Source organism: Megalops cyprinoides, chromosome 6, assembly GCF_013368585.1.
Source record: "Megalops cyprinoides isolate fMegCyp1 chromosome 6, fMegCyp1.pri, whole genome shotgun sequence".
Taxonomy (NCBI): Eukaryota; Metazoa; Chordata; class Actinopteri; order Elopiformes; family Megalopidae; genus Megalops; species Megalops cyprinoides.
In genome coordinates, this window is record NC_050588.1 from 6,161,153 (window position 1) to 6,178,956 (window position 17,804).

The 17,804-nt window shown below is 51.1% G+C and overlaps 1 protein-coding gene across 2 annotated transcripts in view; it reads right to left on the reverse strand.

Annotated features, from left to right (window-relative positions):
- Positions 1 to 1,165: 1,165 nt before the first annotated feature.
- Positions 1,166 to 17,804, reverse strand: part of LOC118779670 (PDZ domain-containing protein 4-like) — a 29,461-nt gene continuing 12,822 nt past the window's right edge. The window contains exons 2-8 of one of the 2 annotated variants that reach the window (XM_036531854.1): positions 12,607 to 12,660; positions 11,204 to 11,517; positions 10,883 to 10,973; positions 9,980 to 10,078; positions 9,738 to 9,800; positions 8,426 to 8,527; positions 1,166 to 3,184 (exon numbers count right to left, since the gene is read on the reverse strand). In XM_036531854.1, coding sequence (XP_036387747.1) covers positions 1,166 to 3,184; positions 8,426 to 8,527; positions 9,738 to 9,800; positions 9,980 to 10,078; positions 10,883 to 10,973; positions 11,204 to 11,517; positions 12,607 to 12,660 — 2,742 coding nt within the window. The remainder of the gene's footprint in view (positions 3,185 to 8,425; positions 8,528 to 9,737; positions 9,801 to 9,979; positions 10,079 to 10,882; positions 10,974 to 11,203; positions 11,518 to 12,606; positions 12,661 to 17,804) is intronic. The other variant, XM_036531852.1, reaches the window with a different exon arrangement.

Consider the following 17,804-nt stretch of genomic DNA (forward strand, 5'->3'; position numbering starts at 1 on the left):
TAATCACAGTAACAGCTCTGTGATCACGTACTTCTAAAAAAACCTACCACACAACGCACACTAACATGGAATGTAAAGTCCAGTGGTGTCAGCCACTCCAGAACAACGCTGTATAGAAAACTCATTTGAGAAATCCCTCATTTCACTTTCTTGAAATTGTGGGCGACAGCACTGCTTTCAGATTCTTTCATCGTTCAAGACCAAATTGATCTGGGCAGTGTGGCATAGTGCTTGGGAGGTTGCGGGCTCAGATCCCAGGTGGGGCACTGCTGTTGCAATGTACTTACCCTGAATTTCTTCATTAAATATCCAACTTTATCAAGATATGGCACAAAAAAATATAGGCCTCAAAGCCTGCCCTTGCTGAGGACACCTGCTAACCAAATCATACACTGTACAAACACATTGTAATGAGTGGCCAATGTCTTTCACTCAGACGCTAGCTTAACTGCTGACATCTCTCATGGGTCCTCTGTGCTTTGCCAAAAAAAATTGTTATGACCCTTTGGGAGTCTCACACTCTTTTGTAAAGTGAGTGCACTCTTGGTTCTTGTACAGATGCCAAACTCAGATGGGGCAGTCCTAATTTGAGGGGATGCCAAAGGTTGTGAATGAGTCTAATGGTCTTTCCGTAGATGAGATGGCAAGTCTTCTGCTTCATATATTTATATGTATCTAAAAGCTCTCAACCAGTAGATATTTTGGTAGGTTATTGTTGCTGGAATATTCCATACAGTAAGGTATTTTGTCACAAAGAGTCTTTTGTTTTTCCATCACTTGATGCCAGACGTTCAAGTTGTCAGTGATTTTGTGTCCATTCCCACCGCTGAGCTTCTTGAAAATGCTGATTTCTGCCAGTCCTCTCTCTCTGGTTCCTGTTTAATCCCTTCTCCCCGGCAGTAGCGGCAGAAAGCAGCGTGCGATAGGCTCTGTTACCTTGGCCCCTCCCTCCTGTCCTCCATCATGCAGCGGCGATGTGTAGCGGCAGGTGCTATCGCTGCACCCTCCCCTGTTCCCTCCTTATTTTACGATAGAAAGCAGTGGGTCACTAACCCCTTTCCCTTGCTCAATCCCTCGTCCTCCCTTACTCTCTATTTTGTGTAATCCCTCCCCCTCCCCCTCACTCCCGCTAATCTCTCCCTTCCCTCCTCCCCCCGTCCCGCCCTCACACCGTTGTGACTGACAGCAGGGGGTTGTAGACCTTCTTGCCGTCGGGGGAGCGGGTGCCGTGGGCCAGCAGCTCCTGGATGGTGATCCAGTTGTCCAGGATCCTGCGGCTGCGCTTCTTCATGCTCTTCCTCTGGCTGAGCTCCAGGATGCTGGCCTCCTGCGGCGCCCCCTGCTGGCCGGGCTTGCCGTCGGCGGCGCCCTGCTGCTCGCGCTCACGCAGGCAGTCCAGGCGGCTCTGCATCATGAACTCGCGGCGGCGGCGGTACTCGCGGGCGCGCATAAGCTGCTGCTTGCGCTCCTCCTTGCTCCAGTAGCGGCCCATCTTCATCTCGCTGACGGCGTCGTCGTCCGTGGTCATGCCGCTGCGCTCCTCGCGGATCTTCATGGCGCGCGCCTTGAGCAGCCGGTCCCGCACGGGCCGCTTGGCCACGTAGCGCGAGCCGTCGCTGCGCACCTTCACCTTCCATTCCATCCGCGGGGAGGCGGGCGGCAGCGGGGGGGGCGGGGGCAGGAGCAGGGAGGCCGGGGGGGGCTCCGGCCGCTGCCCCGCGGCCGGGGCGAGGGAGCTGCCGATGCTCATGGGGCTCAGGTCCCCGCCGGTGTCGCCGGCCACGCCTCCCGGCCCGCCCCTCTCCTCGGCGCAGTCCGCGGGGGCCAGGGGGTCGGCGGCGGAGCGCAGCTGCATGCAGCTCTGGTAGCGCTCGGGTAGCTTGGTCACGCGGTGGCGGCGGGAGAAGTAGGGGCTGGTGTCTGCGCTGCGCCCGCCCCCCCTGTCCAGCGTCCCGCTGCCTTTGGGGCTCCTCCTCATCGCCCCCTCCGAGCCCCTCCGGGCCGCGCCGTCCCGGGACAGGGAGCGGAACTTGGCGGCCGGGCTCGTGCGCTCGCCGCCCTCCTCGTACTTCCTGCCGGCGCCGGGCGAGTAGGGGCGGTTGAGGTTGGCCTGTCGCTCCCCCCGCTCCCTGTGCCTGCTGGGGGTGCGGCTCTGGAGGGTGGCGGAGTTGCTGGAGTCGTCCCCGTGCGCAGAGGGCGGGGGGAACTGCTCGCCCGCCAGCGGGGTGCTCCTGCAGCTCTCCCCGCCGGTGTTGTACGCGCTGGTGCTGTCCTTGTCCGAGCGCTCCCTCTCGGGCAGCTCGGTGATGTCCGACAGCTCGTGGTGGGAGGGGTCCTCGCCGCCCAGGCCGGCCGCCCCGGCCCCGGCCCCCGCCCCCGCCGGCCTCTCCCCGGACGCCTCCTCCAGCGGCCAGGCCTTCATGCAGCGCTCGCGCAGCTGCTGCATCTTCTGCGCCCGCAGGATGTTGCGGCACTTGAACTCCAGGTGGCGCAGCTCCTCCTCCAGCAGCGCCATCTCGTGCTGCATCAGGCTCTCGTTGCGGTTCATGTCCAGCGGCACCCGCCCCCCCCCGCGGGCCCGCTCCGCCCCCAGCGCCAGCAGCGCGTTGCCGTTCTTCTCGTAGTAGCACCTGATCTCCAGCAGCTCGCGGTAGCGCTCGCACTCTTCCTCGGTGAGGCCCGGCATCATCATGGCCGCGGGGTCGGGGGCGTACCCGCCGGCGCGCTCCCCCGCCACCCCGCCGCAGTCCAGCCCCAGCAGGGAGTCGGTGCTGAAGTGGAAGTCGCGGGAGTGGAGCAGGGGCGGGGTGTCGCCCCGGCCGGCGCGGAACTTGCGCATGCTGCCCGGGGTGTTGGTGGCGTTGGTGTTGGAGGCGCTGGTCTGGTCGTCCCCGAGCAGGTCGTGCTCGGAGGACTCCTCGTTGCGGGTGCTCTCGTCCGTTCGGCCCACGCCGCTGTCCAGCTCCTGGCTGTTGCTGAGGACGGTGTGGCGTAACGACGGGGAGTCCCTGTAAGGGGGGCGGCCGCGCCTGTCCCCCCCCACGCCCCCTCGCCCGCCTCCGGACGAGCTCCCTTTTCTCTGCCTGTGGGGGCTGGGCAGGTGGGCAGCGTTGTCCAGGGCTTCCATCCCCATGCTGACCGGCAGCTCCAAGTCCAGCTCATCAGGGTCCAGCTGGTTGTCATTCTGAGGGGCAAAGGCGAGGGGTAGGTCATACACAAATACAGAGGGTGTCATCATTTCACGTCAATCCATTTGTGCAATTTGTTATCATAGGCAGCATCATATATGTTTGTGTTGCGTTTGTTTTGACGGTAGTGGTAAAGGTCAAAATTGTTGAGTGTCATTGGGAGTTGTGTTAATTTTTCATAAAGATCATGGTTGTTTATTTTATTTTTGTTGTTGGGAGCTGTTGGGAGGTCATTATTGCCATTGCTGAGGAAAAGAAAACAGAAGAAAACATGAACCCATCAGAGACATACAGTATATACACATTCCAATACTAAGTGCTTTTGAATCACTGTTAGAAGCAGAAGAGGATGAGACAATCAACAATTGCCGATTTTCAAAGGAAGCGTTACAGGCATGCTGTGCTAACGTGTAACCCAGTTTTCCCTCACAGCGCCTTGTTTTCAAAAAGGATAGCTAAGTATGAAATATGGGTGCGTGGGGAGTTGGTATATTCAAACGAGCAGTCTGTTTCACTAAGTGCACTTAAGAACTCAATTTGCTTCCTAAAATTAAGATACGTTTGCGGGTGCGTCCTGATGTGATTTCCTGAGGAGCCACCCTCCTTGAGATTTCCCAGATTTAGAGTGCCCTATAAAATCAGAGGCTGATTAACACCTGAAATAACAGATGCTTCCAGTTCCCATCCAGTGACTGACTCGCCGTGATTCAAACTTGAGGTCGAATGGAAGCCAGAACTGGTTGAACCTGCCCATCCCCGCTGAAAAAGAAGACCCCAGGTACTGCTTGGAACCGGCTGCTTAATATGGTGGAACAGCCTGGATAGTGTGTCCAGAAAGGTAGTTTGGATATGCCAGAAAGCAGCCAGAGAGCCAACGTAATTATTTCATCTGTGATGAATTTGACAATCAGCGACGCTTGTGTCTGTGATTTAGACGTCGTGTGACAGCAGGACTAATTAACGATCAAATGTGGTTAAAAACCTTGTCATTTCAGTCAGGTGCGACTCCTCATCTTCATGCGCAAATAATCACGTACACGCCTAAACGTGTTTAATATTCAAAAAGCAAACATGCAAATGAACTCCCCTGACTCAATCTGTCTGGCTTAGCTCATTATCGGTTCATTATGTAGGGCCACACCCCCCAAATGTCATCAAACAAAAGATTACCACGGGCCAGGTGTCTTAGCCTATTACTGAGGAGCACTACAGCAAACCGCTCTCTTACTATAGTAAGTTTAACTATTTGTCACATCGGCATAAGCATAAATTGCCATGTTTTGTTAGTTTGGCTTGTTAGGGGAGATCAATGTCTGAAATTGTTATTCATCTGTCTTGAAAGCAATGTCAAAGCAGAGTTGTCTGACTCTGCCTTGCCTAAGCTCAGTCATGTTACGATAACAGTTCTGGCCTCATTTGTATTCAGCAGCCCTTTTCCCACAAATCAAAAACGCGCGGGTATAGCGCTTTGTGATAGCGTGACTGAAGGTTATTTGACCTTGTCTATCAACTAGCTCTGACGGCTGTCTGCGCTTGTGAAGTTACTTTTTTTGGATAGAACAGCACAACCAATTCAAGATGTGCCTCCAAGCTATTCCGTTTTAGTTTTAAGGGAGTAAATGTGAACGGGCTCACAAGGTCGCGTGATCACTTGTGTCTTTGTTTGAATGCGGATTTTTGATTTGTATGCTTCTCTCTCCCTTTGAGATGAATGAAAGTTTGGTGTTTGTCTCTTTTGGTCTCTTTTGAACCTCAGCCCCCACAATAAATTTAAACAGATTTTAGTGCAATGAAATATTGCTGTTATAATTTTGGTATCATACTCACAAGAAACTGATTTTATTACTTTTCTTTGTATGTGCCACTGGGCACATTATTGCCCTTTTATACTCACTCTTTACTCCTTTTACTCTTTGTAAATAGAGCTCATCAGCAACACTAGATGGTGATATAAAGCCAAACAGAAAGGCTGACCATGTGGTACATTTTACACATTCACCAGCATATAATCGTGGAGGACATTTTATAGCAGATTTCAGTTTCAGCTCTCTGGTTAAAGGCCACAGCTAAAGATAACACACGCCCTGCCACACTGCTGCAATCAAGGACTTAGCATCGACTTGGCGTCGAAGGACGTTTTGGTCTCATTCCCTGTTTGATACATGCCCATCAAAGGCCTGTTTGATTAATTCTTTCTGCTGTTCACTCACCTCCCCCACAACCCAAGTAAAGCCAAAACTGCAATTGGGTAAGCTCAAGCTGACATTTCGATGTATTTTTTAATTTAAGAATGTAGTCGAACACAGAAACACTTTCAAGGCCTCACACCAAATTGATGAGATGACGAAGACACCTCATTTGCATCTTACTGTCCCACGGTTCCCACAACCCCTTGCAGAAACCCCCCCCCCCCCTCCCCCCTGAACCGAATATTCAATGCCCTCCATGAAAAATGCATGCATTGGTGGGAATAACTTCACACCTGCAGAGCGCACGCTTTTAACTTCCCCTGTAATAAAAACTAATCCCGGAAAAAGGTGCCTGCTCAGAAGGTCCGACTTTTCATAAGAGTGGCAGAGGTTTTCGCGCACGTGTCATGAGGTCACATGGCACACGCGACGCGGCCGCCGCTCTCGTCTGCATCTCCACGCTCGTTTCTTCTTGGTATTCTGCCCGGCGGAGGACCTCACCTCTGAGGATACGGGAGCGGAGTGTAGTGGCTGGGGGACCTGAAACGGGGTGTCCTCGGCAACCTGACAGAGAGCTCCCACGTACCGCGGCGCTCTTTAATGAAAAATCGGGACCGCTCCGTCTCTGTTTATTGAGGCCGAGATCGACTGGATTTCGATCGTAATTTTTCTCGAGTTCTTGCGCGCTTGAGGGCATTGATTGTCTTGCCCGGCTCGTTCTGATTCATACCACGTCTCTCTCTCTCCCTCTCGCTCTCTCTCTCTCTCTCTCTCTCTCTCGCTCCGTGTCCCTTGCTGGTTAAAGTAAGCCCCTGATCTCTGTTCTTTTATACCTGCTCAGCCTGTTCTCCTCTCCCTCTTTGTATTTCTGTCTCCTCTCAGCTCTTCACTTTTTTGAGGTCTGCTTTCTCCTCCTGCCTTTTCTCCCTGCTTTCATAACTGCTTTTGTCCACTGGGAAATGTGTGTGTGTGTGTGTGTTGGGGGGTGGGGGAGGGTGAGCTTTACCTCCATCATCACTCTGTATTCTCTGTATTGCCCTCTAGTCCCAACCGTATGTATGTGTTCAGCATTTTCCCCTGCTGGTGCTTACGTGTCTGTCTGTCCATCAGTGTCCCCCACAGAGGGGCTGCTGGCCATGTGTGTCTGGTAAAGTGTTCCCAGTTTGTGCCCATCCCCAGGTCTGCGGCTGCATTTTATTGCTGGGATGTTTTTGTAAGTGTATGTAACCGCTGTATGTTTTGAATAGGGGAAAAGTGTGAGAGTGAGGGTGAGGGTGAGGGTGAGGGCGAGGGTGATGGTGAGGGTGAGGGTGAGAGTGAGGGCGAGGGTGAGGGTGAGGGTGAGGGCAAGGGTGATGGTGAGGGTGAGAGTGAGAGTGAGAGTGAGAGGGTTAGGGTGAGGGTGAGGGTGAGGGTGAGGGTGAAGACGAGGGTGAGGGTTAGGGTGAGGGTGAGGGTGGGGGTGAGGGTGGGGGTGAGGGTGGGGGTTGGGGTGAGGGTGAGAGGGTGAGAGTGAGAGGGTGAGGGTGGGGGTGAGGGTGGGGGTTGGGGTGAGGGTGAGAGTGAGAGGGTGAGGGTGAGGGTGAGAGTGAGAGGGTTAGGGTTAGGGCGAGGGCGAGGGCGAGAGTGAGAGTGAGAGGGTTAAGGTTAGGGTGAGGGTTAGGGCGAGGGTGATGGTGAGGGTGAGAGAGTAAGGGTTGGGGTGAGAGTGAGAGGATGAGGGTGAGGGTGACAGTGAGAGGGTTAGGGTTAGGGTTAGGGTGAGTGTGAGGGTGAGGGTGTCCCTGACAGCGTTCCCCATGGGTGGTGCTGTATCCGGCTGACAGCACGGGTCTGTTAATGCGTGAGTCACGCTGCCAGCATGTAAGCCCCGTATCTCAGATGGGCAGCGTCCCGCCGCCTCTGTGGGAGCGCTGACCTTGAGGGAACAAAGGAACGGAACATTGGCAGGCTGGAAAGATCCCCCCTCCCTCTCCCCCTCTGCCTTTCCTCCCTATCACCCCCTTTTTTCTCTCTCTCCCCTTATTGGTCTCCTCCTCTCCACCACCCCCCACCCCCCACCCCCCACCACCACCCCCGCCCTGTCTCTTATCATTTGTGGAGAGCGCCGATTTGGGAACCGCCGTGCGCTGACCTCTTTCGCTCGTTTCCACGCGGAGCGGGCGGCGGATCCGCCTCCCATCCCCCGATTACCGCCGGCGTGAAGTATCGGCCTTCTGCTGAGCGATCCCTCGCGTTCCGCCACGCACAACTCTACCTTTCCATTTTCCCCTCTGTCAGCCGAACTGTTCATTTCTACCAGGATTTGTTGTCTTGGTGACGGAATACCTTCTGTGAAACCGCTGACACAAAATGCAAGAATTGAATATAATCAGTTTTTTGTAGAAAATGGTATAAAATTGCTCTGCATGTAATAGTTATTTGAATAACCTTGGGCTGTAAGGTACAGAGGCGGAGGGCTGCCACTGCGGTCCCAGCCCATCAGCTCAGCTGTCCCACTCTCCCTGCTCTCAGTGTGTCAGGGTATCAGAGCGCTTTGCTCCCGGGGCTGTTTTCCATTCTGTAAGGTGGCTGCAGCCTTTCTCCCCATTAGGCCGGTGTCTGATAGGAATTGGTTTGTTGAGAGTGCGCTGGTGGGAGCGCCAGCCGTTGAGTGGCAGCGTAAGTGAGCGGAGGGGATGGGGGAGATGCATCCACGTAATCAGCGCTGCCGGCCTTCATAACAGCACAATGCCTCCAGCCTAAAGCGGTGTGTGTGTGTACGTGTGTGTGTGCGTGTGTGTGTGTGTGTGTGTGTGCGTGTGTGTGCGTGTGTGTGCGTGTGTGTGCGTGTGTGTGCGTGTGTGTGCGTGTGTGCGTGCGTGCGTGTGTGCGTGTGTGTGTGTCTGTGTTTGCCTGTCTGTCTCTGGCAGAGTGTGTGGGTCTATCTGTATCAGAGTATATGTGTGTGTACCTGGGTGTGTGTTTGTCTGTCTGTGGCTCTATGACTAATCACAGTGCAGCTTCTCCTAGTGCAGCAGTCTGGCTGTGTCACAGCCCGGGCCTCACCTCAATATCAGGCCGGGCCAGGAGCAGCGAGATGTTGGTGCTGTCCTCTCTGGTCAGGATGGCCACCGCCTCCTCCCGGTTCTGAATGTCCACTCCGTTGATCTGAGGGAAGGAAAGGGGGAGTGGGGGAGGGGTAGGAGACCGACAGTTCACTGTGCAGGTTCACGTATATCCGGCACATTGCAGCAAACCCACAAAATTGTCAATTAGTCACAGATGTGGCATCACTGTCCTTTTCTGATTGATGTTCTAATTTCACCGCTGTCATATCTGGTCACTTTTAATTTCATTTGCTCAACTGTTTCCGCTCTAAGGATCAAATAATTAGAATATCACACGGCAGAATTGGCGCACATACATTGGATACATTCATGCAGCATTTGGTCATTTTATTATAAATTTAATTCTGAAATAATGGAAATTAAGATGACAAGAATGAGACTGAGATAACTTCAGACTGAGATAAAAGGATTATAAAGATATGGGCCAGACTGACAGCAGGCAGTGTAATTGATCTGCTCTGTAAGTCTTACAGGATTTTCCAGGCATTGCTGGGGGAACCTTGCAGTAATTCTCCTGATAGTACTATCAGCTATACAGCACTATGATCTTGTACAAAGGCATGGTCCTCAGGCAATGTGTTCATCTGCCGTCAGTGTAATATATATGTAATACATTCAGTGCTTTCCTCTGTGCGCGTATGAATTAATTATTACAATTACTTGTAATTATTCATTAATGAAGCTAATGCTCATTTCTGAGAACACAAAACTGTATGCTCTGACAGCACACATACTGATTGCGTGAGGCTCATTAATGCATTTTGCAACCCAAAAACATTCTCCAAAACACAAGTTCATTAATCATGCTTGTTTTAAGCAGTCAGGCAGAAGAGTATATGCAGTTTTTCATGTGCTTTCAAATAGCTACAATTAATCATTGGCTAATATCTAACTCGGAATACCTAAATACCTAAACTCCTGATGCAATTGCTGAATCTCACTGAATGCACAGGGCGTTACTGATTTCAGATCTCGTGAATTTAAGTCACCCATATGGATTTAAATACATATTCCAGTCTGGTCAATTCCCTAGCGGGGGAAAGGTTTTCTTTAATCCTAATTGAAACACTCTGTGTTTAGGGAAGTGCATCAGGGTTTTGCCAAATTGTATGTGATACAAAATGCATTTTGAGATTTTAAAATCTTGAACATTTGTAATCTTGGTTTTCATTTTTTTTCGTTTAGTGAGTTTTGAAAAGCGAGCTTAATTTTTTGCCCCAGTTTTTGCAGACGAAGGCCCAGGTCAGTACCTGCAAAATTCTGTCCCCCTCTCGGATCCGCCCATCTTTAGCCGCTATGCTGTTGGGGTTCACCTGCAGAGAGAGAGAGAGAGAGAGAGAGAGAGAGAGACAGAGAGACAGAGAGTCAGAGAGAGAGAGAGAGAGAGAGAGAGAGAGAGATTCTGCAGTTAGCACGTGCTCACACACACCCTGAACGAACACGTGGGGGGGCAAATTCGATCCCACAGCGCGGCTCTCGGCCCCTCCCTCACCTCCCCCACGTAGATGCCCAGGTCCTCCTCGTCGTCCGTGCGATAGCACACCGTCAGCCCCAGCTTGTCCTGCTGGTGGGGCTTGTAAAGCTCCACCTCCTGAAGGAGAGAGTATGGCACAGTATGAGGGGATAACACTTGTACGTCACTTTGGATAAAAGCATATACCAAATGAATACATGTAAATAAATGTAATTGTAAAGCATATTAATATGTATTACATATGTATGTATATAATACATGTAATGTACCACTACATGTAATTGTTGTTTGTTACTTCTGTACTGTTCCTCTGTTACACAAATGTTTGTGTCTGTGTACATATGTCTCTTACATTTAATATATCCCTGCATCTATTTACTGTATGCTGTCTTTGACTCTGTATAGTTGTATTCAGATTTAACACCGCCTACATTGTTGCTTTGGCAACTGTTTTTCTTTGTGTCATGTTTACCCTCTTAATAAAGCACCATTGACTTGAACTGAATTGAACTGAACTGAGAGAGAGAGAGAAAATGGAGTCGACACAAAGCAGCGGCGTGGCACTCTCTGCAGTGACAGATGCTGGAAATGCTAAGTGCGGTTCAAAGGCGGAGCCGGCGCGGCGCGGAACGCAAACTGCCTCAGGAGCGGAAGCGAGTGACACAGCTCCGTTTAACGAGCCGACAGCGTCACACGCCCGCGCTGCTGCCGCACTTCAAGGGGAGGGGAGAGGTGGGGAGCGTGCGGCGTCTGTCTGAGCTCGGCACGGCGCCGGGGGGGGGGGCGCAGCGTTTGATACCACGCAAGATGCCTTACGTTGTGCGCCCGTGCGGTCCGGGTTGAGAACACCACAACCGGTGGGGACAGAGAGGGACAGGAGGCACTCGCTGTGATGACCGGGGATTTGAGAGGGAGTCATACCTCGTACTCCATCTCGTCTTGCCTGTCGACTTCGTGCTGCGAGATGTCGAAGTAGTCGTTTGGGTCGTAGTACTCATGTTCTATGGGGGGTCTGAGAGAACAAGGACAGCAGTCAGGAGCACTCTCACAGGGTACACACACACACACACACACACACACACACACACACACGACCACACACAAACAATAAGCATATGCCCACACATGCACAAGCATTTAAGCATCTGCTAGCGCGCACACACCCACACACATGTACATACACACTTAGGTATATGCCCACAGGCACGTGCACACACACACACGGCCGGCACAGGCACTCACAGCTCGTTCAGCATGTAGGGCTCCAGGATGGGAGGCAGTGGTGGGGAGGAGGGGGGCACGGGGGGGCCTCCAGGGGGGTGGCTCAACCTCCCCAGCGTGAGCATGTGCTGGAAGCTGATATCCGTCTGGGTCCCGCTGTCCACGCACCCCGTCTGCCCCGAGGTCACCGCCAGAGCGACGCCCCCCGCCGCCCCCGCTCCCGCCTTCCTCCTCGGCCCCCTGCGGAGCACCTGGGCGAGGAGCGGGTCCCGGGTGGAGCGCAGGGCCTCCAGGGCCTGCTCCTGGGACAGATGGGACAGCTCCTTCCCGTTGACCTGCAGAGAGAGCCAGAGGAGGGGGGCGCAGTTGAACGACAGGGAGAGAGCGGCGGAGGCAGGATTAGGGGTGGAGGGAATGGAGGTGGGATTAGGGGTGGAGGGAATGGAAATGAGATTAGGGGTGGAGGGAATGGAAATGAGATTAGGGGTGGAGGGAATGGAAATGAGATTAGGGGTGGAGGGAATGGAAGTGGGATTAAGGGTGGAGGGAATGGAAGTGTGATTAAGGGCGGAGGGAATGGAAATGAGATTAGGGGTGGAGGGAATGGAAGTGGGATTAAGGGCAGAGGGAATTGAGGTGTGATTAAGAGTGGAGAGAATGGAGGTGGGATTAGGGGTAGAGGGAACGGAGACGGGATTGGGGGGGAGGAAGAGAGAAGTACATTGATGAGGACGGTGCAAAACAAGATCAGATCGGTACATACGGAGTGGAGCACAAACAAAAGGGACAGGCCAATGATTACAAGGAAGGGGGTGGGTGGGCAAAGGAACGAGGGAAGGAGGCAGGGGGCAGAGACAGGTGGGTGAAGGAAAGGAACGGGGGGGATTTTGGGAACGAGTGAAGAGTTAGCAGATAGCAGCGTGAGATGCGTTATGATAGAGGCACAAAGGGACACCAGCGGTGTACAAGAAAGGAGAAAGAAAACAGATACAGAATCTGTGTTATATGCGCTACTCTCAAAACACAAACACTGTTTCAAGCAGAGGACAAGCGGACACATTGGAACAGTCTGCTGTATGAACGCACCGCACTGAGGCAAAGAGAGAGGCAGAGGGATGGCTCCAGGGGTTAATAGATGTGGTTTGTAAGGTTTTTTAGGAGGAAAAAGAGTGACTGTTTTACAGACTAGACAGCACTGTCCAAAAAAAGGTTAGTACATGACCAGACACAGGCAAGAGAGGGGGAGGGGGGACTGCACCAAAATACAACAGCACTTTCACGTCACGGCAAGAACAGATCCACGGAGCGTGTATACCCAACGCATGCACACATTCACACAGGCTAACAGTGCCCTGAGTGGAGGTTAGGTGGCACAGTTAGCCGGCACAACTAACAGCATACAAAACAGAATGTCATACTGCAACCTTCATTCGACCTTCCCCATCAACAGAGTACAGCATTTTACTTATGTGACCCTTCTGTAAGGCAAGAGAGAGAGAGAGGGAGGGGGAGAGGGGGGGAGTGAGTTAATGTTGAGGAAAGCAGGAAAGGAGCATGCATGTTTTGTTTGACAACAGAAGGGCGGCGGGGGACAGTCAGGTTTCTTGCTAAATTGAACATTTTCTTTATAGCAAGGAAAATGGTCGATTGTCAAAAGAAATGGCACACACATTCCTTAGAAAGGAAGATGGCTTGATATTTCATATTGATTGATTCTCTTGTATTCTTCCTCAATTGATTCTCTCCATCCTTGTCATCAGAAAGGTTCTACACATTGTTATATACAGCAACGTTATAGTACCAGTGTTCTGTTTACTGGTGCTATATACAGTAGCCTCACTGTTCTGTACGGAGCAGAGTGTGTGTGTGTGTGTGTGTGTGTGTGTGTGTGTGTGTCTTGTGTCTTACAGTGGTCTGTAACATGTGATGTTAAAATGTTCTCGTTAGCACTGTCACGGAGTGTTAGTGTTCTCTGTAGCGTTGATACGCAATGTTGTAATGTTGATACGGACTATTACTGTTCTACATATTGTTGATATGTAGCGTTAGCCAGCTCTATGGTGTCGATACGGAGTGTTAGCGTTCTATATGATGTTGATACACAGTGTTAAGCTTCTCTATAGTGCTGTTACAGAGTGTTAGTGTTCTCTATAGCGCTGATGCGCACTGCAGTTGCTCTCTGTAGGGCTAGTGCAGAGTTCCAGTGCTGTGTGCGATGCTACAACACAGTCACGTCTCTCTCTATAGGCTTGAACATCACAGCGGTGTTTTCCGAACGGCTTGGAGTGCTGGCGTTCTCTGAACCCGCCGCACGCTTTGTAGCCACTCTGGTGTATCTCTGTTGTCGTTTAACCCCAGACTGTCTAATCCCTCCTTTCATCCCCACCCTCCCCTCCCTTCATGTCAGCCTCTTTCTAAATCCCGCCTCTGACGCTTCCCGCTGCCAGGCCGCGAAGAAAGAGAGGAGCAGAAAGGGGGTGGGGGGGAGGCGTATAATTGGGGATTAGAGAATGTTAATCTGGCCCAGCAAACTGATTAAAACAGCGGGAGAGTCGTTGAAGGGCGCTATGAGGGTGGCTTCAGTCAGATGGGCTGAACCCGTGCTCGGGACACGGGGAGCAAGCGGGGGGTGCCAAAAAAGACTCTTTATCGGAAAGTGGGATTTCTTGTGCCGCCGCCCTCGCCACACGCACACAAAGACACCTGGGGTTTAAACAACTGTCTTAACAATGATACAATACAATATGTTGGAATGTATTGAGCAATTCACTTCAACACTACGCAATACAACTTGATATGAATTCGACACAATATGATTCAAAATAACCATAAAAATATCCTGTGCTTTTAAAGAAGTGGAGATAACTAGGATTGTTGCAAATGCTCTGGTTTCATCCCAGTTCCTACATGAATATGAATACAAATAAATAAACCTCAATGGCATGGATCGATTTTCACAAACAACTGGTTTAGTATCGATGCATCAATAAGAATCCACAGTTTGTTGCACACACACACACACACACACACACACACACACACACACACACACACAGACACACACGCACACACATCATCAGTTGACACCCACGCGCGCAGATGCTCGCACAGGTGATGAGCTGCGGCAAACGATCACCCGCTGACGCTCGTTAAAATGGCGCGTGGCCACCGGCGGGTGTCATCCGCTACGCCCACCCACGGAGATCCGTGCAGAAACCCAACTGTCGCAGGATTCTGCTCATCGTTTGTGCTGCAGCTTATGCACGGAGGCACAAATGAATCCATCTGAACCGGCAGGACAGACGGAAACAGAGAGCGCAGGGTTTAAGCTCCCCAAAGCACACAACGCGCACTCAAAGTCCGTACGCTTTGAGACTTCGCCAAATAGCGTAATTAGTCAATTTTGTCATGACTTATTTCCTTTTGTGCTGCCAACCCTCATTGTAATCTTCAGGCCTGAGATAAATGCTCCTGTGGATGTGTCTCATGCCAAGACCCTGCATTTCAGCACGATTGCAAAGGAGTGCACGTAATGGCCAGATCCCAGAGCTGGAGGGTGTCCTGTTGTCCTGCAGTGCGTAACAGTACGCAAACGCACCGCACGCGCGCACCCTCACGGAGTCCTGCGTGCTTACGGCCGCACGCATGATGCATGTCCATGTTTGCGTTCGCGCACTGTGCGCGTGAGACAACTCTCAGCGTTGCCTCGGCGCAGGTGGCTATTTGTCAGGCGTGCGCCGAGGCAGACAGGAGTTACATGATCCGTCTCGCAGCGCCGCTGCTGACCTTGGCGCGGTCCGCGTTTTATCCCCTCCACGTTCTCTCTTCCTTTCTAATGATGTCTCCCTCCCTCCCTCCCTCTCTCCCACCCTCCCCGCTCTTTCGCGACTGTCCCCTTCAAATAATTGCATTTCAAATTGATGTTCTTGTGGGCAGTCAACCACAAAAAAGTCTCTCCTCCGCCAACCCTTTTCTCATATCAGACCCCTCTCCCCCCACCCCGCCCCCTCCACCATCTCCCTCCCTCTCTCTCTATCTCTCTTTTTTCTCTTCTTCAGAGTCACATCCCGTCCTCTGTCTGGTGGGTGCGACGTGCTGTTTCAGCACTTCCCTTTCTCTGCTGTCTCTCGTCAAATGCAGCGAGCAGCGCTCTTAAGTTTAAGCTCTTCCTCTTGGTCTGTCCTCTTGTACCCTTGCCTGTCACTTCAGTCAGAATTCACCTGAGGACTGACACATCGCCTCTTTGTGTATGAAGCACTGGGAGAGTGAGGTGGGAGAGTCAGGGATCCAGTTTGATTGATCTTCATTACATGTGCTCATCTGTGTGCGCAGTGACAACCTGCCTATCTGTACACAGTGAGAACTGGTGCTTGCTTCGGTCCAGCGGATTTGCAACATGATTATACTTTCCAGGTGAACAATAGGTTTATATGGATATTGCTATAGGCATATGTTTACTCCATCTGTCCCTTTGTAACATTTGGAATACAAATTCAAAACCATCTGGAATAATAAGACACTGGAAGTGTACAGTATATAATACACACTACAGGTGCAATGAAATGAAACAAAATGGCTTCAGTCCTCCCCCTACGATTGCCTATTTCTCCCTCTCTCCTTATCTCCATGCCATCAGTGGCTGAACCTGGCCGTACATGCACAGTCTCATCCTCTGGCAGCCGCAGAGTGAAATTAGAAGGTGAATTCTCTCTCCTCACCCTTGGCAAATTCATTGGGACGTGATGAGGGGGACAGATAATGGTGCTGCGCGCTAAAGAAGCAGGACTGGGAATACTGACTGCAGGAGAAAGGGCAGAGGAAACGTGCGACCGATAAGGCACTGCTTTGTAGATACATTTTTTTGAGGCTAACGTTTGCTGGGTGTTTGGACTCTATTGGAATTCAGTGTAGCTGTAGCGCCCCACCCCTGGGGGAACTACGCCGGAAGTCAAAGAGATGTACTCTGTTCTCAGGTTTAGGGTACTTGGCATTCAGTCCAAATGTTTGGCCATTGTTCATTCATTGTTTGGCCACAGTTCATTCAGTCCTTGTAGCATTACACCTGTGGCAGTGCACTGGTTCAGACTAAGAGCATTAAGGGCATAAGTAAATGGTGGTGGCGCAGGAGTAACCTTTCATGTAAAGCAACATTCATGATCTTACACCTCTATTATGACTGTTTGGAAATATCATACAACCATGAAAAGTATGGGCTAAAAAAGCCAATGATCGATTTCATGATGGGCACTTGGGTAAAGAGAGGGGCAAGAATTATTTGATCATAGGTTGATTTAGATGTGATCAATGAAATGCTAGCTAGGTACTGTAGTTGGAGGAGGCCTGTAGGCACTCATACATTCACACAGGTGATGAACTGCAGCAAATGATTACCCACTGATGCTCTTCTCTTCGTTTGTGGCTGTCTCTTGTGTGTTGCTGTCACATGACCTTCATTTTAATCTTCAGGCCTGAGCAAAATCCCCCTGTGGATATGCCCATTATAGGAGACGCTACATTTTAGCATCATGATAACTGACACTTGTACTTAGCAGTCGGATTTCAGCACCAGAAGGTGTCCTGTCCTCCTGCAGTGTGAAATATGAGAAATGATCCGTGCGGTTTGGCCTCGGATCACCTGATTGAGGACTCTGTGTAAAATGAATTCAATTTGCAGAAGAACTCATTGGATATTCTAGATGACATCTGTGATATAGTGTATAAATGGACTATGTTCAATCATGGAAACAAGGTGTAGCTAGAAGGCAGCCTATGTTTGTCACTATGACAACACAAATGGCCTTTGGTAGATGCCAGTGGTGAGGAAAGCTTTTAGCAAAAGAGGGAAGCATTGTTAGTGATACCTTTTCCTTCTTCAATGAAAGAATACTGGCTGGGGGGCAGGGGGTGGGGGGCAGGGTGAAGCTGCAATTACAGCAGTCATTGAAGGTCTTGGGAAAGGTTTGAAGAAGCTGTGGAGAGTCACTATCTATTAGCATCTGATGGTGGACCTGGGTTCTTACTTTCCAGAGTTAGGAACTGCATTTCCCTTCCTTTTGACTGAACATGGCCATGGTTTTGACACATTTGGACTCCTTGACATGAATGTCAACAAGAAAGGAGCTCACTTGACTGAAGCTGGCAACCAAACCCTGGCCTCCCTTTCCTCACTGAAGTTTGGCACTCAGGCATGCTCATTCCAAGTCTTGTCATGGCATAGGTAAAACACGGGAGGGTTTGGAGTTTTAATGACCATGACTGGGTTGTCTGCTGTTTGCATATTGCTTGTTCTTCTTTCTTCATGTTTAAAAAGTATGTTTGAATGCTTAGCAGCCAATGAAGGAGCTAGAATGAGAATGGGTACCTCCAAATCTGAATTCACAGTTGCCTCCCAGAGGAAGGTGGAATCGTTCCCTTACGGGTAAGGGGAGAGCAGCTGCCCATAGTCAATGAGCTGAAGTACCTTAGGGGGCAAAATTTATCAAAGAGAAAATTTGTAGCTGCTAATGAGATAGAACTGCAGTGTTCTCTGCACGTGGTCATTCTCACAACTGTGGTTTAATTGTCAATAGTAATTATCTTAATGGTGTCAGCTGCAGACACCCAGTTTAAATGCTCCTCACTG